This window comes from Oncorhynchus clarkii, chromosome 19 (assembly GCF_045791955.1).
Source record: "Oncorhynchus clarkii lewisi isolate Uvic-CL-2024 chromosome 19, UVic_Ocla_1.0, whole genome shotgun sequence".
In the NCBI taxonomy this organism is placed as follows: domain Eukaryota; kingdom Metazoa; phylum Chordata; class Actinopteri; order Salmoniformes; family Salmonidae; genus Oncorhynchus; species Oncorhynchus clarkii.
Window position 1 is genome coordinate 21418942 of NC_092165.1, and position 27861 is coordinate 21446802.

At 42.9% G+C, this 27861-nt stretch overlaps 1 protein-coding gene across 3 annotated transcripts; it reads left to right on the forward strand.

The window, feature by feature from the left end:
- Positions 1 to 184: 184 nt before the first annotated feature.
- Positions 185 to 27851, forward strand: LOC139374917 (dnaJ homolog subfamily A member 1-like). Of its 3 annotated transcripts, none has more exons than XM_071116148.1 (9): positions 185 to 301; positions 2876 to 3023; positions 3566 to 3743; positions 3889 to 3993; positions 4419 to 4640; positions 8252 to 8366; positions 9185 to 9300; positions 24200 to 24300; positions 26874 to 27851. In XM_071116148.1, the coding sequence occupies exons 2-9, from the start codon at positions 2892 to 2894 to the stop codon at positions 27099 to 27101; spliced, it is 1197 nt and encodes a 398-aa protein (XP_070972249.1). In that variant the 5' UTR covers positions 185 to 301; positions 2876 to 2891; the 3' UTR covers positions 27102 to 27851. The 3 variants fall into 3 exon arrangements, with proteins under 3 accessions (XP_070972249.1, XP_070972246.1, XP_070972248.1); XM_071116145.1 differs by having other exon boundaries at positions 216 to 349; XM_071116147.1 differs by lacking the exon at positions 185 to 301 and adding an exon at positions 321 to 496.
- Positions 27852 to 27861: the final 10 nt, after the last annotated feature.

Sequence of the window (27861 nt, forward strand, 5' to 3'; positions counted from 1 at the left end):
AAAACAACTGGGAACTCTGAACTGGGAAATCTCCGACTTTAGTGGGTTACAGGCAACTGGGAACTCTGGACAAAAAAACGAGCTCCGACTGGAAAAAATCGTTTTGAACGGCCATCAACTTCGGAATCCCAAGTCGGAAACTAGGGCATCTTTCTATAGCTCCGACTTTCCGCCCTGAAGATTACCGACATCATGGTTTGACCTCGTTTTTTCCCGAGTTGTCTTGAAAGCAGCATCAAAGTAGGCGGCGCAAGTCGAAGGTTCTGGAAGTTCATCGCCAGGACGAGAGGGGGGGGTCTAAGTAAAAATAATAATAATAATTTCTCTCTACAGACGTCTTTTGTAACAGGTAGCTAATATAATGGTGTTTTCTTTCTGCAAAAAAAGTAGTGTTCCTAATTGGTAACAAACTACTAGCTAAGCTACTACTATCACTCTCAGCTAGGTCTGGGATTGCTAGCCAGCTAACGTTAGCCTAGCTAGCTATCAAACCTAGGTAAGTTACCTAGCTAACTTAATGTTATATTGGATACTGGAAACTAGCTAGATTGGTCTCTTGTCCTTTAAGCGTTTTGTAAAATAATGTAGCTTGCCAGCGTTAGCTAACGTTATTGTAGCTAACGCTCGACGCTAGCTAGCGCTTCTAGAGTATTGGCAAAGACAGTAACGTTACAGTATGAAGATTGGCAGAAACTGCTTCTCCAATACGAGAGATCACCTCCTAGCCCTTGATCACGACACAGTTCCCTTCCATTACTACTAGCCCTTGATTATGACACAGTTCCAATAAACATACAAGAGTAATTGGAAGAATGCGTGGAAGCATGAGGATTTTTATTTGATATTAATAGCGCTTTTGTTTACGGACACAAGTCAGTGGACTACCTGTTCTAATTACTTAGCTATCTTCGTCTCTGAACACCTAACGTGTTACCTGTGAGTAAACTGAAGACAAACGCCACATTTTAAAAAAAACTTTATTTATTTAACCTTTCATTTAACTAGGCAACATCTTATTTACAATGACGGCCAATTGTGCGCCGCCCTATGGGACTCCCAATCACGGCTGGGTGTGATACGGCCTGGATTCGAACCAAGGACCGTAGTGACGCCTCTTGCACTGAGATGCAGTGCCTTAGACCGATGTGCCTCTCGGGGCCCCAAATGTGTCACTGAAAATACTGTCCTCTGCAATTGTGTTAAAAGTGTACAGTAATTGTTTTTAGCATTTGTGAAATTATTTTGTTAATATGAAAGTAAAGCTATTTATATTTCTAGAACCATACCGCAATTGAGAATCGATTCACGTTTAAATGGCACATTTGGCTGTTTTGGCTGAAAGAGCCAATTCGCCCTTTAAACAGAACATTTAATATCCTTTATTTAAGGAGTAGTGTTAGGCTCCTTTAGTCCAATATTGGGCTACCATAGCTGTATGGATCTGTGCATAACTGCTACAGTAAGTGTATCTCTTTATTTAAAGATTATTTCTTGCTGATGAAAGCCATATGTTTTGAAAGCCGTTTCCCAAGGGATGATTATTGATGTTCAAACACAGCGTCAGGATTGTAGTTCACATGAACAAGTCCTGGGCGAAGCTGACGGCTGAAAACTGTAGGGAAAAATCAAATGTTTGTGTTAAAAAAAGAGTAATGTTAAAATCACATTGCACATTTAGCAAAGACAGAATGCATTTTAAACTTCACACACAGTAATATTTTTGTTTGACAATACAATTATTTGATCGATAGGAGAGGGGGGAATATACTTGTTGTGCTTTGAAAAGTGCAAGACAGCATTAATGGTAAGAAAAAAATAATAAAGACGGCACTTCTATTTTACACCATAGCCTGCCAAATTTGCAAGATAATTTTTCCCATTTTGATTTCGGCACAAATGAATGTGGCATGGACTTGCCCATGGATTTTTTCAGCATAGTCTCAATGAAGAGTTCAGTGTTTTGACTAGCCATGTGCACTTACAAGCCTGCTAGAGTTAGTGGCAGGTGGATGAGCAATAAATACTTTTGTAGGACGGATGAAGGTGGAATGTGAAGCTAACCGAAGCTGGTTGGCTTTAGAAAACCCTGAGTAGATCTAGCTTGCTTTGTAGGACACCCCTCTGACCTGTTTCACAAGCGTTCTCAGAAGTCTCACCATGTTGCGCTTCTGGGTTCAGAAACTCTTGTGGTATTGGTTAGATCAGATGTTAAGAGCTAACCCTTCATGTTGAAATACATGTTGCTATTCACCAACTTTGGTTTCTAATGCTATCTGATTGGAGATTTCTATTGTCAAATTGCTGTGGTGGGGGAGGAAGTTGTCATACCAAGAAGCGGTTACAAATGCAAATAATGTCATTAGTTCTGAGCGATTAACCAAAATGTTGTTTTTTTTAAGCAACTAATTGTCTAAGTTCGGTTCAATTATTTGATTTCCATTTTGGTTTTTTTTCTGTGAGAGTGCAATCTGCAGTTTTTCTTGATCAGATCAAGCCCAAACTGTGCAATGTTTCCAACAGGCCAATATTCTACATAGTTTAGAACAAAACAGGTGGTAATTAACTGCAATGAACATAACCAATTGCGCGCCTACTTGTCCGGTAAGAGACGGAGAGAAGAGACAAGAACGCACGATCGAAAGAGATAGAGATTGATAGTTGGTATTCAGCAGTCGTAAAAGTATGCCAAATTTACTTTGAACTACTAAATAGTGATTTCATAAGACTGCGTAAGACCCCCCCCCCCCCCCCCCCCACACATTTTTTTAATCGAGCCATAACTGAACCGACCTCAAAAAGTACATGGCTCAGCACTATATGTCATACAGGAAGAGAAACGGACACTTGTGTGAACAGCATTTTTCCCCCTCTGCAGTCTGTAACAAACAACAATGGTGAAGGAAACCGGCTTTTATGATATGTTGGGTGTTAAGCCCAATGCCACTCCAGATGAGCTGAAAAAGGCTTATCGTAAGCTGGCCTTGAAGTACCACCCTGACAAGAACCCTACGGAGGGGGAGAAAGTGAGTGGATTTATTCAGAAAACCACTTTGCATCCACCATAGTCACAGAGTAAATTTTTCCATACCACCTTTAACTTTTCTGAGCTGTGTATGTTATAAACAATGTGAGACTGCTTCTGTGAATAGGTTCTGATTTATTACCAGTGGTTGAGTGGAGAAAAGTTATGCATGCCAGTGTAGCGGTATTAAGAACTTACAGTAAACTCACTCCACAGCCAGCTTGAAATGTCGCAGACGGGGCTATCCAATTGGTACATTTTGTATAGCACAAACGGTTTGCACATTATTGAGCGGGTGGTCACGTGTGTTGGCAAGGTAGAGGACCCTGGTTCAAGCCCAGTCAGAGGCAAGTTCAGGGAGGCAGCTATATGCTAATCCAGCACACTGATACCAGTTGTGCAAGGTTAATTTAAGAGATGAATATGGAAAATACATACATTGTTTCTACAGTTCTGTGAGACATTAATATTTTTGAGTACTAGTTGAGATTTCTATTAGTAGTTTGTGCTCTGAGAATTGATAATTCTGTTTTTTCTTCCCAGTTTAAGCAGATCTCTCAGGCATATGAAGTGCTATCGGACTCCCAGAAGAGAGAGGTGTACGACCGGGGTGGGGAGAAAGCCATAAAAGGAGGGGGCAGTGGCGGGGGTTTTGGATCCCCCATGGACATCTTTGACATGTTCTTTGGAGGAGGTGGCCGAATGCACCGGGAGAGGAGAGGTAAAACAAAATAGTACAGAATAGTACAGAGACAAATATTACCTTCCACAGACGTCAGACTTCAAATTCTGGCCTTTGGTTTTCTGTGGTTCTTCTTAACATCTATAAAGCTAATGCTTTGCCCCAATGTGCTCTCTAAACCTAGGAAAGAATGTTGTTCATCAGCTCACTGTCTCTTTGGAAGACCTCTTCAATGGCGCCACGAGGAAACTTGCTGTCCAGAAGAATGTTATTTGCGAGCGATGTGAAGGTGCTACATTACTACACATGTTACATTGTTGGTTAACCTAGGTCTTGATCAGTCCCTTATTAAAAGGATGAAAATGACCAGTGTAGTGACCCTAAAGTCATCGGGTTCAATAGCCCTGTGTGATCGTGCATGGATTGGATGTCATTCTACTTTGTTGTAGTGATTTAAGGTTTTTACAAGATCACATTAAACAATTGACTGTTAGAGGGAGGTAAATGCCTCTGCTAGGATAAAACATTTCCAAGATCATTGTCATACGATGCCCAAACTGTATTGTTTGGTTCCATTGTTTTTGTTGCTCTGATTATAAAATGCATACATTTAAAATGCATACATGCATGCATAGTAAAAGGTGATGTAATAATAGAGTTATTGCTGCAAACAACCGGGGTGATATGGACTGACATGGCTGTGTTTTGGGGTAGGTCGCGGGGGAAGGAAGGGCGCGGTGGAGATGTGCATGTCCTGTCGGGGCACAGGCATACAGGTGCGCCTCCACCAGTTGGGCCCGGGCATGGTGCAGCAGGTGTCCACCGTGTGTGGGGGCTGCCAGGGTCAGCGCATCAGCCACAAGGACCGCTGCAAGGCCTGCAGTGGACGCAAGATCCTGCGGCAGAAGAAGATCCTGGAGGTCCACATTGATAAAGGTGAGGCGGTTGATTCGTTGTTGTCCATCAAGAGAAGCCTTTCCACAGCTTACAATTTACATATACTTATTTCAATGTATTTTTTGTTTAGCAATGGGGGGGTTAAGCATGTTGACACGGGATGCACCATGGCCCTGGGCCCTGTTGACATCGTTAGTTGACAGACCAAGCTACCTGTGGATGGGAATGCTAGCAGAGTGACTGCCAATTTTCCAGTTAAAATTGTGAAGATTTTCTTACTCCATTTTGAGGATGTAGGAGGTTTTAGATGTTTGTCCATTTAACCAGAGTTTTGGATGTCTGTTATGTGATACAACCTACATTTTCTTCACTTCTGGTCCTGGAGAGCTACATGGCTAATACACCCGATTCTTGAAGTCAAAATCTTGATTATTAGTTGGATCAGTATGTCTCTGCCCAGGGCTAGAAAAAGGCATGCAACACACTGCAGTCTTCTAGGACCAGGAATGAAGAGCATTGTGATAAGATGACATAGGGAGTGACATATCAGTTCCTGATTTATACCATACAGGGCCAACGAAAGCATACTGTGTGCTGGCTCACATATTTCCTTTTCACATTGTCCTTTCCAAAACGTTTCCAGGATCTGTGGCGGATCCTTAACCAGGCCAGCCCCGTACAGCTCAGTTTGACCCTATAGTGTAGAATGGCAGTCAATTGACAAAATGCTGGCTACATATCAACTTGTGTACAAAACATTAGGAACACCTTCCTAATATTGAGTTGCACCCCTTTTGCTCTCAGGACAGCCTTGAGGTGTCGAAAGGGGATGCTGGTCCATGTTGACTTCCCACAGTTGACAGTTTGGGTGGATGTCGTTGGGGTGGTGGATCATTCTTGATACACACGAAAACACACACGAAAACACACACGAAAAACCCAGCAGTATTGCAGTTATTGACACACTTAAACTGGTGCGCCTGGCGTACCCTGTCCAAAACCACTTAAATCTTTTGTTTTGCCTATTCACCTTTTGAATGGCAAACACACACACACAATACATGTCTCGATTGTCTCAATGCTTAAAAAATCATTCTTAAACCTGTCTCATCCCCTTCATCTACACTGATTTGAAGTGGATTTAACAGGTGCCGACATTTGGAAAGTATTCAGACCCCTTGACTTTTTTCACATTTTGTTACGTTACAGCCTTATTCTAAAATGTATTAAATTAAAATGTTTCCTCAATCTACAAATAATACCCCATAATGACAAAGCGGAAACATGTTTTTAGAAAGGTTTGTAAATGTATTTAAAAAATAAACAAAACCGTTATTTACACAAGTATTCAGACCCTTTCTATGTGACTCAATTGAGCCCAGGTGCATCCTGTTTCAATTGATCATCCTTGATGTTTCTGCAACGATTGGAGTCCATCTGTGGTAAATTCAATTGATTAGACATGATTTGGAAAGGCTTGTCTATATAAGGTCCTACAGTTGACAGTGTCAGACAAAACCAAACCATGTGGTCGAAGGAATTGCCTGCAGAGCTCCGAGACAGGAATGTGTCGAGGCACAAATCTGGGGAAGGGTGCCAAAAAATGTCTGCAGCATTGAAGCATTGAAGAACACAGAGGCCTCCATCATTCTTAAATGGAAGAAGTTTGGAACCACCAAGACTCTTCCTAGAGCTGGCCGCCAGGCAAAACTGAGCAATTGGGGGAGACCTCCCTTGGTCAGGGAGGTGTCCAAGAACCCCATGGTCACTCTGACAGAGCTCCAGAGTTTCTCTGTGGAGATGGGAGAACCTTCCTGGAAGGACAACCCTTTCTGCAGCACTGCCAATCAGGCCTTTATGGTAGAGGCCAGACGGAAGACGCTCCTCGGTAATGCAATGTTCCCCATCCAACATGACAGTACTTGAGGATCTGCATAGAAGAATGGGAGAAACTCTCCAAATGCAGATGTGCCAAGCTTGTAGCGTCATACCCAAAAAGACTTGCCTGTAATCGCTGCTAAAGGTGCTTCAACAAAGTACTGTGTAAAGGGTCTGAATACTTATGTAAATGGGATATTTCTATTTTTTTATATACATTCCCAAAAATGTAAACTGTTTTTGCTTTGGGGAATTGTGTGTTGGGGGAAAAAAACGATTTCATTCATTTTCGAATAAGACTGTAATGTAACAAAATGTGGAAAAGGTCAAGGGTTCTGAATACTTTCCTAATGCACTGTACTTCACACACAGCTTAAAGGGTCACTTTTCAACCTCCCTTTTCATTTTTCTCCAGCACCAAATCAGTGTCTACATACAGGTAACTGCCAAAATAAAGGAAACACTTGAGTAAATGAGGGATTCAAAGTGTATTGAAAGCAGGTGCTTCCACAGGGTGTGGTTCCTGAGTTAGACAATTATAGCATCCCATCATGCTTAGGGTCATGTATAAAAATGCCCAGTTGCACATTATTTTTGCCTACCATGGCTAGCAAAGATCTGTGATTTTAAAAGATGGTTCTCAAAGGAGCATAGGGGGTTTAAAGTGTGTCAGTCACCAGATCTCAATCCAATTGAACACTTATTGGAGATTCTGGAGCGGTGCTTGAGACGGCGTTGCCACCACCATCAACAAATTATGGAATATCTTATGAAAGAATGGTCTGGAACTCTATCCCTCGAGTTCCAGTCACTTGTAGAAGCTAGGCCAAGGTACATTGAAGCTGTTCTGGCGGCTTGGGTGGCCCAACGTCCTATTAAGACACTATGTTTGCATTTTCTTTTATTTTGGTAGTTACCTGTATGTGAAAATGGTGTTTCTATGATCTGTAGTTAAAAAGTAAAAATACATGTTTCTATAACATTGCAGGGTTTGATTAAAAGTAATTCAAACGTTAATTTTCAAAACCTGCAACAAGTTTCTAGCCAGAAGGAGGGTATTTTCTTGCTCCCCACGAACCTGTTTGAAAATCAATGTTAACTTTTGATGTCATCGGTAGAACTAACTTTTTTTTCTACAAAATGTAGAAATGTGCCGTTTTCACATGTAGACACTGGTATTGTGCTGGAAATAATCAAAAGGGGTGGAATTGCCCATTTAAGAAAGCTCATTCAGCAAGTTCACTTAGTGTATCCTTGAGTTGTGATACTAAAACCTTTTTGTGAATTTATCCAATAGACAGCCATAGTGACATCCCTATACTGAAGCAAACTGTAGTGTGTACTGTGAATTCTGTTGTGGTTGGTTGTCCCCCTACTCTTTGGCGCTGGTTGTCCAAGGCAACAGTCAGGACTTTTTCACATATGAATTTGGTACCCTGGAGCATTTTTGAGAATTCAACTAAAGGTTTGCTTTGACAATAATGGAAATGTACAGGTTCCGGATATAATTTCTGTAACTAAGTTTCATGCGACAAGCACTACTGCATTACAGGGCCAGGTTTGGTTAGCACTTCCACATCTGCTTTATAGCGTGGATCTGGTTACCAAACGCTCCAGGATCCAAATCATCTAGGGATATGTGGAAGTGCCCTAAATGTTTCCAGGCATGGTTGCGTGTCAACGGCGTTTACCAGATAATTCTGATCCGTCTTCTCTTAATGCAGTTAAATATGGGCCAGTTGAGTTAAATAAATCGTACATTTTTGTTGCAGGTATGAAGGATGGACAGAAGTTAGTTTTCCATGGGGAGGGAGATCAGGAGCCAGAACTAGAGCCTGGTGACATCATTATTGTCCTGGATCAGAGAGTCCATCCTGTCTTCACCAGGTAAAAGATGAAACCTCTCATGCTAGTCCTTATTCACTACCAGCCTCAACCCTATGTCTATATTACATTGTCTAATTGGACCAACAAATGTGTTTGTGCACAAATTTGGCAGTTCCATTGTTCTACTCAATACTTTTTATATTCTTCAGTATTGTATTGGTCTGTATTCTGTACTAGCCTATAGAACTCTTTCTGTGTTTGCAAACATTGCCGCATGAGGGCGATGCGCGGAAGTTGGTGGCAGAACAAGGGGGAGTTCTTATAGAATGCCAGCAAAAAAGCCTCTATTTACATGTTGCTTATGAGTGCATTTCACACTACTCTTGGATTATAATAGGATTTACTTAAACACGTCAACCAGTAAAATGGCTCTCTGGCTAGCTTTTGCTTCAGCCTATATCAATGAGGGTTGGCATTCTAGCTAACAACTGTGGATCAAAGTTATTTAGCAAAAATCACAACCAAATATAATCTTAGCAACTGTTCAAGCAAGGATCCAAACATCATTGTAAGCGTATTTGAACCCCAAAAATATATTTTGTTTAGCAGTAATAAAAACGTAAATCTAGGCTGTTGAATGGGCACAGATAGCGATGGCTTTCTTAATGCTCCAAGAGTCGCACGCATCTGTGTGACGTCAGTGTGTCGTGTACTGGAAAAAAGGTCTATGCATCCAGGCATGTAGCAAAATTTAAATTTGGCCAATTCAACAACAACAACAAAAAAATCCTCATTGACAGCCAATAAGTTCTTGAATTTCACTTCCTGAATTGAAATGCAATCGATCGCAGCCCTATTGACTGTGCTCTATTCTCCAGGCAAGGGGAAAATCTGACCATGACTGTGGAGCTGCAGCTGGTGGAGGCCCTGTGTGGTTTCCAGAAGCCTGTTCAAACTCTGGACAACCGAAGCCTCCTCATCACCTGCCACCCAGGTACACTTCCTAGATTATTTCACTTAACAGAAACTGGGCAATTTTTTAAAATAAATATGCATTTTATTTTTGTTGTTGATCGTATTGCACGTTATACCGGTACCATCATAATATAACGGTACCAAAACGTCATGATACTTATACCAACATCACCTGCTTGTCTCTGTCCACTCTTCCTGCTCATCTCTATTCCTCCATCAGTTTAAAAAAATATATAATTTAATGGCGAGCGGGGACGCAGACCCTGATGACTCTTCTGTTACATTGGAGCAGAGCGAGCAAAGTTGATACATTGGAACATTTTATTGCCTGGTATAATCAAGAGCACAGGCCAGTCTAATTATACTATGCAATAGCAAGTTTGCGGTCATGCATTTGGTTAGAATTTCACAACCGTGTTGCGGGATGTTTCAAACTAATCCTGGGTCGTTAATTATTGGTTTGATAACAAACAACGTTCTGTCAAGTTACCTAGCTAGCTAACAACCTGCTCACTTTACAGTAAGTCTAGGCAAATTCCCTAGGTGTAGGAAGAAAGGAAAAGACTCTGCTACTCATGAGATGTGCTTCAAAGGTAGGATTCATATAGGCCTAATGTAAGCCTAAACTACAGTGCCTTGCGAAAGTATTCGGCCCCCGCGACCTTTTGCCACATTTCAGGCTTCAAACATAAAGATATAAAACTGTATTTTTTTGTGAAGAATCAACAACAAGTGGGACACAATCATGAAGTGGAACGACATTTATTGGATATTTCAAACTTTTTTAACAAATCAAAAACTGAAAAATTGGGCGTGCAAAATTATTCAGCCCCCTTAAGTTAATACTTTGTAGCGCCACCTTTTGCTGCGATTACAGCTGTAAGTCGCTTGGGGTATGTCTCTATCAGTTTTGCACATCGAGAGACTGACATTTTTTCCCATTCCTCCTTGCAAAACAGCTCGAGCTCAGTGAGGTTGAATGGAGAGCATTTGTGAACAGCAGTTTTCAGTTCTTTCCACAGATTCTCGATTGGATTCAGGTCTGGACTTTGACTTGGCCATTCTAACACCTGGATATGTTTATTTTTGAACCATTCCATTGTAGATTTTGCTTTATGTTTTGGATCATTGTCTTGTTGGAAGACAAATCTCCGTCCCAGTCTCAGGTCTTTTGCAGACTCCATCAGGTTTTCTTCCAGAATGGTCCTGTTTTGGCTCCATCCATCTTCCCATCAATTTTAACCATCTTCCCTGTCCCTGCTGAAGAAAAGCAGGCCCAAACCATGATGCTGCCACCACCATGCTTGACAGTGGGGATGGTGTGTTCAGTGTGATGAGCTGTGTTGCTTTTACGCCAAACATAACGTTTTGCATTGTTGCCAAAAAGTTCAATTTTGGTTTCATCTGACCAGAGCACCTTCTTCCACATGTTTGGTGTGTCTCCCAGGTGGCTTGTGGCAAACTTTAAACAACACTTTTTATGGATATCTTTAAGAAATGGCTTTCTTCTTGCCACTCTTCCATAAAGGCCAGATTTGTGCAATATACGACTGATTGGTGTCCTATGGACAGAGTCTCCCACCTCAGCTGTAGATCTCTGCAGTTCATCCAGAGTGATCATGGGCCTCTTGGCTGCATCTCTGATCAGTCTTCTCCTTGTATGAGCTGAAAGTTTAGAGGGACGGCCAGGTCTTGGTAGATTTGCAGTGGTCTGATACTCCTTCCATTTCAATATTATCGCTTGCACAGTGCTCCTTGGGATGTTTAAAGCTTGGGAAATCTTTTTGTATCCAAATCCGGCTTTAAACTTCTTCACAACAGTATCTCGGACCTGCCTGGTGTGTTCCTTGTTCTTCATGATGCTCTCTGCGCTTTTAACGGACCTCTGAGACTATCACAGTGCAGGTGCATTTATACGGAGACTTGATTACACACAGGTGGATTGTATTTATCATCATTAGTCATTTAGGTCAACATTGGATCATTCAGAGATCCTCACTGAACTTCTGGAGAGAGTTTGCTGCACTGAAAGTAAAGGGGCTGAATAATTTTGCACGCCTTATTTTTCAGTTTATGTTTTGTTAAAAAAGTTTGAAATATCCAATAAATGTCGTTCCACTTCATGATTGTGTCCCACTTGTTGTTGATTCTTCCCCAAAAAATACAGTTTTATATCTTTATGTTTGAAGCCTGAAATGTGGCAAAAGGTCGCAAAGTTCAAGGGGGCCGAATACTTTCGCTAGGCACTGTATATATAAAAAATATATATTTCTGGTGCTCATTAACCTCAAATGTAAATAAATGGAATCCCCAAAAGTAATTATTTATCATGAAAGGGCCATAAACAATAACTAGTAATGCTGCATACTCCAAAACAAAGGTTAAAATCTAACCTTTCAGGTAAAAAATTACTATAAATTGCTTAGGTGTAGTCACTTGAGAACACAAGCTCAAGTACAGTACAAATGATAAAAGTATGAAAATATTAAATATTTCGACAACTCTATGAATAAGGCTTGAAATTACTTACATTTTTTCTAAATATAGTATATTCAATTCATAAAACGACCAACTATAAGATTTCTCCTTCCTTACAACTGTAAAATACGTATTTGTATATTTAGTGTTAGTGTGCATATTTTCTAAAGGTCTCTCTTGATCAAAATGTCTGCCCCCATCGCTGTGAACATCTCCCATAGCTCTAGCTTCCTGAATTCGCCTTTCATCTCATATTAATCTTGTCTATGAGTGTTTTTTGTTTCAAATCTGAAGTATTTTTGATTACTGACTATAAATCTCTCTGAATGTGCTACAGCGATGAAACCACTCTCTCCTGTGTTACAATGTAAGGATTTCAGGCATATGGTGTTAGTGTTTAATGTTGTTAGTGGCTGTGACATAGAGTTCAGCCAGGAGTTGATGGACAGTCTGAAGAGTGAATGAAATGTTAGGAGGGACATCCCTCAAGTCTCAAGTGATGTCAGATTTCACATCCTGCTTCACACAGGCAAGAGACATACTCCTTCCTGTGTCCTTAAGAACGCTCAATGCAAGCCATTTCGATCTATGGTGTCCACAGATCGATTTAAATGAAAATGTTGGTCGGAACCGGTACCAGAACCACACAGGTCCCCTAAACTGGGGACTTTACATCTTAAATTATGTTTGGTACCTAATGTTTTTAAAGTTGGGAGCGCTGTGCGTAAGTGTTTGGGGGAGAGAGAGGGAAATGGAGGGAGGGAGAGTGTTAACTGAAGAGTAAAGGTTTCATGCAGTGTTTTCCCCTTACTGCCACAATTACATTATAATGGCACCGGAGGGGATGGCTGACGTTTTACGGGCCTCTAACCAACTGTGCTATTTTTTTTCCCCGCATTGTTTAACTTATTTTTCTAAGTTTCTGCTACCGTCTCTCATGACCGAAAAGAGCTTCTGGACATCAGAACGACGATTACTCACCTTGTACCTGACAAAGTTGTTTTTATTTAATGATGCTGACGTGAAGGATATACTGCTCTCCAGAGTCCAGGCCCAAATCCCAGTCATTTGCGTTGAAGAAAAGGTGTAGATACAGAGGGAGAAGGTTGGGATGCCTTGTTAGGATTCGTAGGCGAGTGAGTAAATCCCTATTACCATCGGTTCTATTGGCTGACGTGCAACATCATTGGAAAAAAAACTTTAGGATCTACGGTTGAGACTGTCCTACCAGCGGGACATTAACTGCAATATCGAGGCTGGACGACGACACGGTAATATAGAGCTGGCTGGATTTTCCGTGCATCGGCATCTGGTAAGACGAGGGGCTATTTGTCAACAACAGCAGGTGCGCGATGTCTCATATTAAAGAAGTCTCAAGGTATTGCTCGCCTTAGGTAGAGTACCTCATGATAAGCTGTAGACCACACTATCTACCAAGAGTTCTCATCTATGTTATCCGTAGCCACAAACCAATGCTGTATAAGGCCATAAGAAAACAGGAAAATGTTCATCCAGAAGCTGCCCTCCTAGTGGCCGGGGACTTTATTGCAGGCAAACTTAAATCCGTTTTACCTAATTTCTACCAACATTTCACGTGCAACCAGAAGGAAACGTGCACCTTTACTCCACACACAGAGATGCATACAAAGCTCTCCTTCGGCCTCCATTTGGCAAATCTGACCATAATTCGATCCTCCTGATTCCTGCTTACAAGCAAAAACTAAAGCAGGAACTACCAGTGACTCGCTCAATACGGAAGTGGTCCGACGATGTGGATGCTACTCTACAGGACTGTTTTGCTAGCACAGACTGCAGTACAGTTCCGTGATTCATCCAATGGCATTGAGGAGTATACCACCTCAGTCATCGGCTTCATCAATAAGTGCATTGATGATGTCGTCCCCACAGTGACCGTATGTACAGTCGTGGGCAAAAAGTTTTGAGAATGACACAAATAGAAATTTTCACAAAGTCTGCTGCCTCAGTTAGTATGATGGCAATTTGCATAAATTCCAGAATGTTATGAAGAGTGATCAGATGAATTGCAATTAATTGCCATGAAAATGAACTGAATCCCCAAAAACATTTCCACTGCATTTCAGCCCTGCCACAAAAGGACCAGCTGACATCATGTCAGTGATTCTCTCGTTAACACAGGTGTGAGTGTTGACGAGGACAATGCTGGAGATCACTCTGTCATGCTGATTGAGTTTGAATAACAGACTGGAAGCTTCAAAAGGAGGTTGGTGCTTGGAATCATTGTTCTTCCTCTGCCAATCATGGTTACCTGCACGGAAACACGTGCCGTCATCATTGCTTTGCACAAAAAGGGCTTCACAGGCAAGGATATTGCTGCCAGTAAGATTGCACCTAAATCAACCATTTATCAGATCATCAAGAACTTCAAGGAGAGAGGTTAAATTGTTGTGAAGAAGGCTTCAGGGCGCCCATGAAAGTCCAGCAAGTGCCAGGACCATCTCCTAAAGTTGATTCAGCTTCGGGATCGGGGCACTACCAGTACACAGAGCTTGCTCAGGGATGGCAGCAGGCAGGTGTGAGTGCAGCAAAGAAGCCACTTCTCTCGAGGAAAAACATCAGGGACAGACTGATATTCTGCAAAAGGTACAGGGTTTGGACTGCTGAGGACTGGGGTAAAGTCATTTCTCTGATGAATCCCCTTTTCGATGGTTTGGGGCATCCGGAAAAAAGTTTGTCCGGAGAAGACAAGGTGAGCGCTACCATCAGTCCTGTGTCATGCCAACAGTAAAGCATCCTGAGACCATTCATCTGTGGGGTTGCTTCTCAGCCAAGGGAGTGGGCTCACTCACAATTTTGCCTAAAAACACAGCAATGAATAAAGAATGGTGCCAACACATCCTCCGAGAGCAACTATTCCCAACCATTCAGGAACAGTTTGGTGATGAACAATGCCTTTTCCTGCATGATGGCGCACCTTGCCCTAAGGCAAAAGTGATAACTAAGTGGCTTGGGAACAAAACATCAATATTTTGGGTCCATGGCCAGGAATCTCCCCAGACCTTAATCCCATTGAAAACTTGTGGTCATTCCTCAAGAAGCTGGTGGACAAACAAAAACTCACAAACTCCAAGCATTGATTATGCAAGAATGGGCTGCCAATCAGTGGCCCAGAAGTTAGTTGACAGCATGCCAGGGCGGATTGCAGAGGTCTTGAAAAAGAAGGGTCAACACTGCAAATATTGACTCTTTGCATCAACTTCATGTAATTGTCAATAAAAGCCTTTGACATCTTAAAAAATGCTTGTAATTATAAGATGGCGTAGCAGTGCAGACGTGTTTTGTTCGTCCTCTCGTGTACTTTTGTATTTTTATTTTATTTTTTGGTATATATTTCAATTTTATTTTCAATCTCTTCTCCATTTTAGTTCATTTATACCTTCCAGTAACCTGCCTCACCCAATGTAATACGGAACCGCTATTGTCATTTTTAGACCTTATAGCAGGAACCACAGCCACCAGCTAATTAGCTACAAGCTATTTAGTCATTGTTAGCCACTGCTAGCGGCCTTTACCTTCTGCACAAGTACCAGCCCTTTAAAAAAAAAATATATATATATATATATATATATATATATATATATATATATACAGTGCCTTGCGAAAGTATTCGGCCCCCTTGAACTTTGCGACCTTTTGCCACATTTCAGGCTTCAAACATAAAGATATAAAACTGTATTGTTTTGTGAAGAATCAACTTGAATCAACCAGACTTGATTACACACAGGTGGATTGTATTTATCATCATTAGTCATTTAGGTCAACATTGGATCATTCAGAGATCCTCACTGAACTTCTGGAGAGAGTTTGCTGCACTGAAAGTAAAGGGGCTGAATAATTTTGCACGCCCAATTTTTCAGTTTTTGATTTGTTAAAAAAGTTTGAAATATCCAATAAATGTCGTTCCACTTCATGATTGTGTCCCACTTGTTGTTGATTCTTCACAAAAAAATACAGTTTTATATCTTTATGTTTGAAGCCTGAAATGTGGCAAAAGGTCGCAAAGTTCAAGGGGGCCGAATACTTTCTCAAGGCACTGTATATATATATATATATATATGTATATATATATATATATATATATATATATATATATATATATATATATATATATATATATATATATATATATATATTTTTTTTTAGCCTGGATAATACTCGCCAGCCAACCAGTATCGGACTGTCTCTCCACTATAACGCCGGATTCCTGCCGTAATCCCTGGAATATTCTCCTGATCTTCACAGCTAGCTAGCACCCACCGAGTTACCCAGTACCAAAGCTATCCCTGAGGCCCACCTCCCGGCCTACTCAGTTGTTCAACCGGGCTCCACCGAAACACGGCTAGAACACACTACTCCACCGGATCCTTTCCGTAAGCTCTGGACCGTGGCACCGGAACACCCCTGCTACCGAGCGGAAGCTAGCACCAGTTAGCCGTGAGCCAGGCGCATCTCCCGGACAGAACTAAATTACTACAATACCTCTTTCGCCACCTGGCTTGGATCGTTAGTCGACACAGCGCCCTGCCGCACCACCACGACAGGTCTGCCGACAAATACTCCATCCGCTGTGCCTTCAACCAGCCTCCGTCGGAGCATACACTTCTACTAGCCCCGGGCTACTAACTTTAAACGCTGCGTCACCCGCGTGCTAGCGTAGTAACGACTACTCCGCGGCCTCCCTGTTCCATCTATTGCTGCCCCCTGGACCCTATGATCACTTGGCTACATAGCTGATGCACGCTGGACTGTCCATTATTCACAGTACTCCATTCTGTTTATATATTTATTTACTTTTATTTTTTATTTTAATTTTATCTGGCGAACTCAGGCTCTGTGTGTAGTTAACCGACCCTCCGCCCATTCATCGCCATTTTACCTGTTGTTGTTCTAGCTGATTAGCTGTTGTTGTTGTCTTAGCTAGCTCTCCAAATCAACACCTGTGATTACTTTATGCCTCGCTGTATGTCTCTCATATGTCAATATGCCTTGCATACTGTTGTTTAGGTTAGTTATCATTGTTTTAGTTTACAATGGAGCCCCCAGTTCCACTTATTATACCTTTGATACCTCCTTTGTCCCACTTCCCACACATGTGTTGACCTCACCCATTATAACCAGCTTATCCAGAGATACAACCTCTCTTATCATCACTCAGGGCCTGGGCTTACCCCCGCTGTACCCGCACCCCACCATACCCATGTCTGCACATTTTGCCCTGAATATATTCTACCACGCCCAGAAATCTGCTCCTTTTATTCTTTGTCCCCAACGCTCTAGGCGACCAGTTTTGATAGTCTTTAGCCGTACCCTCATCCTACTCCTCTGTTCCTCGGGCGATGTGGAGGTAAACCCAGACCCAGCGTGTCCCCAGGCACCCTCATTTGTTGACTTCTGTGATCGAAAAAACCTTGGTTTCATGCATGTCAACATCAGAAGCCTCCTCCCTAAGCTTGTTTTACTCACTGCTTTAGCACACTCCGCCAACCCTGATGTCCTTGCCATGTCTGAATCCTGGCTTAGGAAGGCCAACAACAATTCTGAGATTTCCATACACAGCTACAACATTTTCCGTCAAGATAGAACTGCCAAAAGGGGAAGAGTTGCAATCTACTGCAGAGAGAGCCTGCAAAGTTCTGTCATACTTTCCAGGTCTATACCCAAACAGTTTGAACTTCTAATTAAAAAATGTACCTCTCCAGAAATAAGTCTCTCACTGTTGCCGTCGGCTATCAACCCCCCCCTCCGCTCCCAGCTGTGCCCTGGACACCATTTGTGAATTGATCGCCACCCCATCTAGCTTCAGAGTTCGTTCTGTTAGGTGACCTAAACTGGGATATGCTTAACACCCCGGCAGTCCTACAATCTAAGCTAGATGCCCTCTATCTCACACAAATCATCAAGGAATAGACCTCCGCTGTTTTCAATCAGGATCTCAGCAATCACTGCCTCATTGCCTGTATCCGCTATGGGTCCGCTGTCAAACGACCACCCCTCATCACTGTCAAACGCTCCTATAAACACTTCTGCGAGTAGGCCTTTCTAATCGACCTGGCCCGGGTATCCTGGAAGGATATTGACCTCATCCCGTCAGTTGAGGATGCCTGGTCATTCTTTAAAAGTAACTTCCTCAACATCTTAGATAAGCATGCCCCGTTCAAAAAAAATGCAGAACTAAGAACAGATATAGCCCTTGGTTCACTCCAGACCTGACTGCCCATGACCAGCACAAAAACATCCTGTGGCGGACTGCCATAGCATCGAACAGTCCCCACGATATGCAACTGTTCAGGGAAGTCAGGAACCAATACACACAGTCAGTCAGGAAAGCAAAGGCTAGCTTTTTCAAGCAGAAATGTACATCCTGTAGCTCTAACTCCAAAAGGTTTTGGGACACTGTAAAGTCCATGGAGAACAAGAGCACCTCCTCCCAGCTGCCCACTGGACTGAGGCTAGGTCACACGGTCACCACTGATAAATCCATGATAATCGAAAATTTCAATAAGCATTTCTCAACGGCTGGCCATGCCTTCCTCCTGGCTACTCAAACCCCGGCCAACAGCTCCCCCCCGCAGCTACTCGCCCAAGCCTCCCCAGATTTTCCTTCACTCATATCCAGACAGCAGATGTTCTGAAAGAGCTGCAAAACCTGGATCAGTACAAATCAGCTGGGCTAGACAATCTGGACCCTCTCTTTCTAAAAATATCCACCGCCATTATTGCAACCCTTATTACCAGCCTGTTCAACCTCTCTTTCGTATCGTCCAAGATCCCTAAAGATTGGAAAGCTGCCGCGGTCATCCCCCTCTTCAAAGGGGGTGACACCCTAGACCCAAACTGTTACAGACCTATATCCATCCTGCCCTGCCTATCTAAAGTCTTCGAAAGCCAAGTTAATAAACAGATCACTGACCATTTCAAATCCCACCGTACCTTCGCCGCTGTGCAATCTGGCTTCCGAGCTGGTCACGGGTGCACCTCAGCCATGCTCAAGGTACTAAACGATATCATAACCGCCATCGATAAAAGACAGTACTGTGCAACCGTCTTCATCGACCTGGCCAAGGCTTTCGACTCTGTCAATCACCGTATTCTTATCGGCAGACTCAATAGCCTTGGTTTTTCTGATGACTGCCTTGCCTGGTTCACCAACTACTTTGCAGACAGAGTTCAGTGTGTCAAATCGGAGGGCATGTTGTCCGGTCCTCTGGCAGTCTCTATGAGGGTGCCACATGGTTCAATTCTCGGGCCGACTCTTTTCTCTGTATATATCAATGATGTCGCTCTTGCTGCGGGCGATTCCCTGATCCACCTCTACGCAGACGACACCATTCTGTATACTTCTGGCCCTTTTTTGGACACTGTGCTAACTAACCTCCAAACGAGCTTCAATGCCATACAACACTCCTTCCGTAGCCTCCAACTGCTCTTTAACGCTAGTAAAACCAAATGCATGCTTTTCAACCATTAGCTGCCCGCACCCGCCCACCCGACTAGCATCACCACCTTGGACGGTTCCGACCTAGAATATGTGGACAACTATAAATACCTAGGTGTCTGGTTAGACTGTAAACTCTCCTTCCAGACTCATATTAAACATCTCTAATCCAAAATCGAATCTAGAATCGGCTTTCTATTTCGCAACAGAGCCTCCTTCACTCACGCCGCCAAACTTACCCTAGTAAAACTGACTATTCTACCGATCCTCGACTTTGGCGATGTCATCTACAAAATAGCTTCCAACACTCTACTCAGCAAACTGGATGCAGTCTATCACACTGCCATCCGTTTTGTTACCAAATCACCTTATACCACCCACCACTGCAACCTGTATTCTCTAGTCCGCTGGCCCTCGCTACATATTTGTCGCCAGACCCATTGGCTCCAGGTCATCTATAGGTCTATGCTAGGTAAAGCTCTGCCTTATCTCAGTTCACTGGTCACGATGGCAACACCCACCCGTAGCACACATTCCAGCAGGTATATCTCACTGATCATCCCCAAAGCCAACACCTCATTTGGCCGCCTTTCCTTACAGTTCTCTGCTGCCAGTGACTGGAACGAATTGCAAAAATCGCTGAAGTTGAAGACTTTTATTTCCCTCACCAACTTTAAACATCAACTATCTGAGCACCTAACCGATCACTGCAGCTGTATATAGTCCATCTGTAAATAGCCCACCCAATCTACCTACCTCATCCCATACTGTTTTTATTTTATTTACTTTTCACACCAGTATCTCTACTTGCACATCATCATCTGCTCATTTATCACTCCAGTGTTAATCTGCTAAATTGTAATTATTTGCTCCTATGGCCTATTTATAGCCTACCTCCTCATGCCTTTTGCACACACTGTATATAGACTTTATTTTCTCTACTGTGTTATTGACTTCTTTGTGTTATTGGCTTGTTTATTGTTTACTCCATGTGTAACTCTGTTGTCTGTGTCACACTGCTTTGCTTTATCTTGGCCAGGTCGCAGTTGCAAATGAGAACTTGTTCTCAACTAGCCTACCTTGTTAAATAAAGGTGAAATAAAATGTAAATGAAAAATACTTCAGTATTCCATAGTAACATCTGACAAAAATATCTATAGATACTGAAGCAGCAGACTTTGTGAAAATTAATATTTGTGTCCTTCTCAAAACTTTTGGCCACGACTTGTCACGGTAGGGGATTTTGCTATAGGACCGTTAAGGTACCCCCTGTCGAGAATGATACAAGTCGTCTCACTCAAGTTCTTTTGTCACCCGGCTAACAGGTGATTCACAGGCCCGCCGGACTGGCCTGGTTATGTATCCTGCACTTTTATTCAGAGATTAGCCTTATGTGGTGCCGTTAGGCGTGTTTCGGGATCTTAGATAATATCAATCAGACTTAGAGTACCTCTTCCCTGTGGTACCTTTACCAGGCATCTTTAGTTCTCAAAGAGTAGACTCTTCAACTCGCCGTTGCTCTATAGGGTTCCCAATCACTCTAGTATCTAGACAAACAATTTACGATTTAATTCCTACACCCGTCGGTTAATACTGCTTGAATATTAATATAGAGTAACTTTGCTTTTTACAATATAAATGAGTTGGCTGTCCAATCCTTTAAATTGTCTTTTGTGTAGAAACTAGACTTGTTCCCCTAGAACGGCAGTGTCAGAGGCGTTCTCTCCCCTAGGGTTTTGGGTCTAGTTTCTACTTTTTATTCAATGTTTGCAAGTCACACAGTTCTACACGTTATTACAGTTTCTTCTTTGTCCTTAATTTATAACATCAACAATCCTCAAAACACTTACTACTATTAATGCCTTTATGTATGTATTACAACAAGCGGTTAATTACCTTAGCGCAGGTTGACCTGGTTGGTCCCCAAAGAGTATGTTCTTCCACTCACAATTTCTCCAGAGGCTTATCCAATCACTTAGTATCTGTTTCTCCTACTAGAAGTTTGTACTATGATTTACTGATTAGTGAAGAGAACGGTTCGAGACAAAAAAAAATTATAACACCACCAGGAGGCGGATTTATTCAGCACGGGGAGTGTGGAGAGTAGTTGTCTCAGTATGTCTCGTTCAGAAGTCAAGAGATACAAATGTTCTAGAGTATGAAAGTCAGATATGACCTTTTTAGGTTGATGATAGTTGAAGTATCACGAGCTGTCTGTCGGTGATAAGCCAAGCAGCACTATCATGCCCTCTTAAGGAAGGCACTCTCCTTATACCCTTTTCGGGACCAGGTCATATTCTAACCTTGTGGCGAGCTATTTCTGTAAAGGGTTAGTTTGACATGTTACTGTGAAACATTACTAATGACAGATGCATCCTCTATCTCCAACCCTTGCATCAGTTTAACCCATTCAAATTCTACTGCTAGTCTAGCTCTTCCTCGTTCCATCGATGGCACGCTCTCTCCCCCTTCTGGGGGCGGTGCCCAAATGCAAGGCATCTCCTCAGGCCAGCTATCCGGCCCCCACTCGAGGCGGAGCCGGTGGTGACGGTGTGTGCTGATCCAGCGAAGGAGGTGTCCTCAGAGCCCCTTTTTGTGCTACCACATCAGACTGTACATATCCGAATCAGAAGCCATGGAAAGCGCTGCCGCTTTCAAGGCGGACGCTTATAAGAAATCCCGATACGCCCTCAGACGAACCATCAAACAGGCAAAGCGTCAATACAGGACTAAGATTGAATCCTACTACACCGGCTCTGACACTCTTTGGATGTGGCAGGGCTTGCAAACTATTACGGACTACAAAGGTAAACCCAGCCAATGACGCAAGCCTATCAGATGAACTAAATGCTTTTTTATGCTCGCTTCGAGGCAAGCAACACTGAAGCATACATGAGAGCACAAGTTGTTCCGGACGACTGTGTGATCTCCGTAACAGATATTAACAAGACCTTTACACAGGTCAACGTTCACAAGGCCGCGTGGCCAGATGGATTACCAGGGCGTGTACTCTGAGCATGCGCTGACCAACTAGTGTTGGTCAATTTCTTCAACAAATGATCAGGTCAAAATAATTATCAAACATACATTAGTAATGGAAAGGAAACAGACTCTTTGTTTAAGTATTAAAATACTAATTTATTAATACAATTGTAGGCAGAAGTTGGAACAGAGTACAGTACATAATAGCTCTCCTCCCCAGGTTCTGCAAAATGTCTAAGACATCCTGAAACTCATATAGCCTCTCCCAGTCCTCTTTGCGTGAGTTTCCCTGGTAACAACATTTGAATAAATCTAACCTTCCCCTGACATCAGCAATTAAAAGCTCAGAAGTGGGTTTGCCAAAACTTGACCTTTCATCACAAGTATAGAGTCATAACAAGGTGAACGAGTCCAAGCATCTTCCGACAGGTGGCTGTTTTCATCAGGCCTGCGGTAGCCTTGTGTTCTCAGAAAACCAGTCCTATTCTCAGAACCTCAGATAGCCAGGTGGGGCCCAGATAGGAGGAGTATGAACGTACTGTAGACGGTTTCTGTCTTCTGATAGTGTCTGAAGGGCACAACACTCAAAACAGGTTTTAACACACACACACACGTCTCCTGAAGAGGAGAGCTTACAGTTTATCATAACACAATTTCGCCCCCAAGTGGTGAGGGTAGGCAAAAACACATCTGCCGCACTGATCCTCAACACGGGGGCCCCTCGGGTGTGTGCTTAGTCCCCTCCTGTACTCCCTGTTCACCCACGACTGCATGGCCAAGCATCCAACACCATTAACTTTGCTGACGACACAACAGTGGTAGGCCAACATATCCCTCAATGTGAGCAAGACAAAGGAGATGATCATGGACTTCAGGAAAAGGAGGGCCGAACAGGCCCCTCTTTAAATTCGACAGGGCTGGAGTGGAGTGGGTTGAGGGTTTCAAGTTCCTTGGTGTTCACATCACCAACAGACTATCATGGTCCAAACTCACCAAGACAGTCGTGAAGAGGGCCTTTTCCCCCTCAGGGGACTGAAAAGATTTGGCATGAGTCGCCAGGTCCTCAAAGTTCTACAGCTTGCGCCATGACCAGTTTCATCCCCGCCTGGTATGGCAACTGCTCGGCGTCTGTAAGGCGCTACAGAGGGTAGTGCGTACAGACCAATACATCACTGGGGACAAGCTTCCTGCCATCCAGGACCTATATACGAGGCGGGGTCAGAGTAATGCCCAAAGAATTATCAAAGACTCCAGTTACCCAAGTCGGACTGTTCTCTCTGCTACCGCATGGCAAGCTTATACCCCCAAACTATAAGATTGCTGAACAATTAAACAATTAACCTGGATCATTTACATTGGCCACCCCTTGTTTTTACACAACTGCTACTCACTGTTTATTATCTATGCATAGGCACTTTACCCCTACCCACATGTACAAACTACCGCGACTAACCTGTACCTCTGCACATTGACTCAGAACCGGTACCCCCTGTATATAGCCTCGTTATTGATATGTCATTTTATTGTTTATTTATTTTCTGTTTTATTTAGTAAACAAATGTTAAACTCTATTTCTTGAACTGCATAATATTACTGCATAATATTAGATTTTATTTGACATGCACATCATTATGCATGTACAGTATATTCCTTCCTCCCATTGCTACAGCCAGATTAGATGTAAGCCTTTGCAAATATGAGATAATCAGACATTCTACGCAGCATTCTATTATGCAGTGAACAGTGTGAAGTTCATTCCTTATGTGTTGTATTGATTAGAAGTGTGAATATCAGTGACAGGGTTTTTGGGTAGCACATAATGTTTAGAAAATGGGAACAAGTGTCCGGGGGGCGAACAGGATGCTAGGCCACTAAAAAAAATTCCCAATGGTATCGCTATACTACTCGGTTTAGTAAAATGTTGGTATTGTGACCGTACCAGTTGATAGTTTCTAAAATATATATTTTTTTTTAACCTTTGCAGGGGAATTGATCAAACCTGGCGACAAGAAGTGTGTCCTGAATGAGGGGATGCCCATACACCGCCGGCCGTTTGAAAAGGGACGCCTTATTATCCTCTTTTCGGTAAAACACACACACCATTCAGGACTTGAAACTGTAGATGTTGAACTATTTAGTATTTATTCTGAACAAAACATAAAATGTAAAGTGTTGGTCCCATGTTTCATGAGCTGAAATAAAAGTTCCCAGAAATGTTCCATACATACAAAGCTTGTTTCTCACAAATGTTGTGCACAAATTTGTTTACATTCCTGTTAGTGAACATTTCTCCTTTGCCATGATAATCTATCCACCTGACAAGTGTGGCATATCAAGAAGCATGATCTTTACACAGGTGCACCATGTCCTGGGGACAATATAAGCCCACTAAAATATGCAGTTGTCACCACACAATGCCACAGATGTCTCAAGTTTTGAGGGAGCGTGCAATTGGCATGGTGACTGCAGGAATGTCCACCAAAGCTTTTGCCAGAGAATTGAATGTTAATTTCTCTACCATAAGCCACATCCAAAGTCATATTAGAGAATGTGGCAGTACTTCCAACTGGCCTTCACAACCGCAGGTGTAACCACTCCAGCCCAGGACCTTCACATGCGGGATTGTCTGAGACCAGCCACCCGGACAGCTGATGAAACTGGGTTTGCACAACTGAAGAATTTCTGCACAAACTGTCAGAAACTGTCTCAGGGAAGCTCATCCGCATGCTCATCATCCTCACCAGTGTGTGTATATAAACGTCCTCTCACTGTCAACTGCGTTTATTTTCAGCAAACTTAACATGTGTAAATATTTGTATGAACATAACAAGTTTCAACAACTGAGACATAAACTGAACAATTTCAGTGTGACTAACAGAAATGGAATAATGTGTCCCTGAACAAACGGGGGGTCAAAATCAAAAGTAACAGTCAGTATCTGGTATGGCCACCAGCTGCATTAAATCTCCTCCTCATGGACTGCACCAGATAAGCCAGTTCTTGCTTTGAAATGTTACCCAACTCTTCCACCAAGGCACCTGCTAGTTCCCAGACATTTCTGGGGGGAATGGCACTAGCCCTCACCCTTCGATCCAACAGGTCCCAGCCAGAGGTGCTCAATGGGATTGAGATCCGGGCTCTAAACTGGCCATGGCAGAACACTGACATTTCTGTCACGCACAGAACGAGCAGTATGGCTGGTGGCATTGTCATGCTGGAGGGTCATGTCAGGATGAGCCTGCAGGAAGTGTACCACATGAGGCAGGAGGATGTCTTCCTTGTAACGCACAGAGTTGAGATTGCCTGTATGACAACAAGCTCAGTCCGATGATGCTGTGACACACCGCCCCAGACCATGACGGCCCCTCCACCTCCAAATCGATCCTGCTCCAGAGTACAGGCCTCGGTGTGACGCTAATTCGTTCGACTATAAACGCAAATCCGACCATCACCCCTGGTGAGACAAAACCGCGACTCGTCAGTGAGGAGTACTTTTTGCCAGTCCTGTCTGGTCAAGCGGCGGTGGGTTTGTGCCCATAGGCGACGTTGTTGCCGGTGAGGACCTGCCTTGCAACAGGCCTACATGCCCTCTGTCCAGCCTCTCTCAGCCTATTGCGGACAGTCTGAGCATTGATGGAGGGATTGTGCATTCCTGGTGTAACTCGGGCAGTTGTTGTTGCCATCCTGTACCTGTCCCGCAGGTCGGATGTACCGATCCTGTGCAGGTGTTGTTACACGTGGTCTGCCCATGCAAGGACGATCAGCTGTCTGTCCTGTCTCCCTGTAGCGCTATTTTAGGCATCTCACAGTAAGGACATTGTAATTTATTGCCCTGGCCACATCTGCAATCCTCATGCCTCCTTGCAGCATGCCTAAGGCACTTTCACACTGATGAGCAGGGACCCTGGGCATCTTTCTTTTGGTGTTTTTCAGAGTCAGGAGAAAGGCCTCTTTTAGTGTCCTAAGTTTTCATAACTGTGACCTTAATTGCCTTACGTCTGTCTGTAAGCTGTGTCTTCATTAATTGTTCATGGTTCATTGAACAAGCATGGGAAACAGTGTTTAAACCCTTGAAGATCTGTGAAGTTGTTTGGATTTATATTGGGTTATCTTATTGAAATGGCGTCCTAATTAAGCTGTGACACCCACAGGATGGCGCACAATTGGCCCAGCGCCGTCCAGGGTAGGGGAGGGTTTGGCCGGTGGGCTTTCCTTGGCTCATCGTGCTCCTTGTGACGAGCGCCTGCGATCTGACTCAGCTCGGTCGTCAATCGAATGGTGTTTCCTCCGACACATTGGTGTGGATGACATTCGGATCAAGCGAGTAGTTTGTTTCGGAGGACGCATGACTCGACCTTCGCTTCTCCCGAGCCCATTGAGGACTTGCATATATATATTATATATATATTAATTCACTCCCTCAGTTTTAAACTGCAACAGACAGTATTGTTGTTTTATTAAACCACTGGAAAACTACTGGCCAGTGGCCATTTTGTCGTAGCACTTTTATTTTGATTATGTAATTGACACTATAAAGTCTGCACTTTAACCGTTGATTTGTGAATGTTTCAGTTGGTTCTTAATTTCATGACATTTAAAGAAAAAGTTATGGTGTAGAAATTAAAACCATTTTCCTTTTTGTTTTGTTTTTTCCAAAGGTGGTATTCCCCACAGCCAACTTCCTCCCCAAGCACAAGCTGAAGGAGCTAGAGCACTACCTTCCTGCCAAGAGTGAGGCGGAGCAGCCCGAGAGTATGGACGACGACCTCTACATCTACGCCGACCTGGAAGACTGCGACCCGGCCAGAGTAAGACGCAGTCAATACCACTACATGGTGGAGGATGACTACCCGTCTGCTGGTGGGGTCCAGTGCCAGACCTCATAAGACCCCATCACCTCACTCCAACCTCTAACCCCAGGCCCCTCCGGAAACGTGCACAATCTGCATCTTTAATTTTTTATTCTCTTAACTTACAATGCTAACTGTGGTGCTGAAGCGGTCCTTTGGGCCTGATACCTGGATCTACGTTCCAATGCGACTTGGCTGCCTTTTAGTTGGATCGTGTGCCTGAGTGGATGAAATCAATTTCTGGTTAAATTCCTTAGATTGAGATTTTGGAAGCGCTATGGATGCTGTCACTGACTTTTTTTTAAAGTGTTTGTATATTAGCAGGTTTTGAACACCCGCTGTCTTAGTTTTTTTTTTGCTTCCAAAGGTCACAAAATAAGATAGTTGGAAGCTATAATTCATGTTGCCTAATTGAATCCTCGCAGTGAAGAACCATATAGGCCTTTGTGCATATTGGTCCATTTTAGAATAATGAAATGTTTTTGTATTCCACATTAGCATAGTTGAAAGATACTTGCCAAATAATACACTATTTTGTTTTTATTCATTTTTAATAATGATGTAATGATGCATGTTTATCTCCATTTCATAAAATGCACATTGGCATTGTGGTTCTTCATCTGAATCATCCTATCTTCTGTAGTATGGCATACTTGTTTATGTTCAACTGACGATGGAAAATATTATTTAGCCCATTTGTGCGATCTAGAGTTGTCTAATCTGTTTAATTCTACCACTCGTCATGGGAATTAGTCAAACTGTAAATAAACTTTCAATAGGCCTCAATACGTTCTGC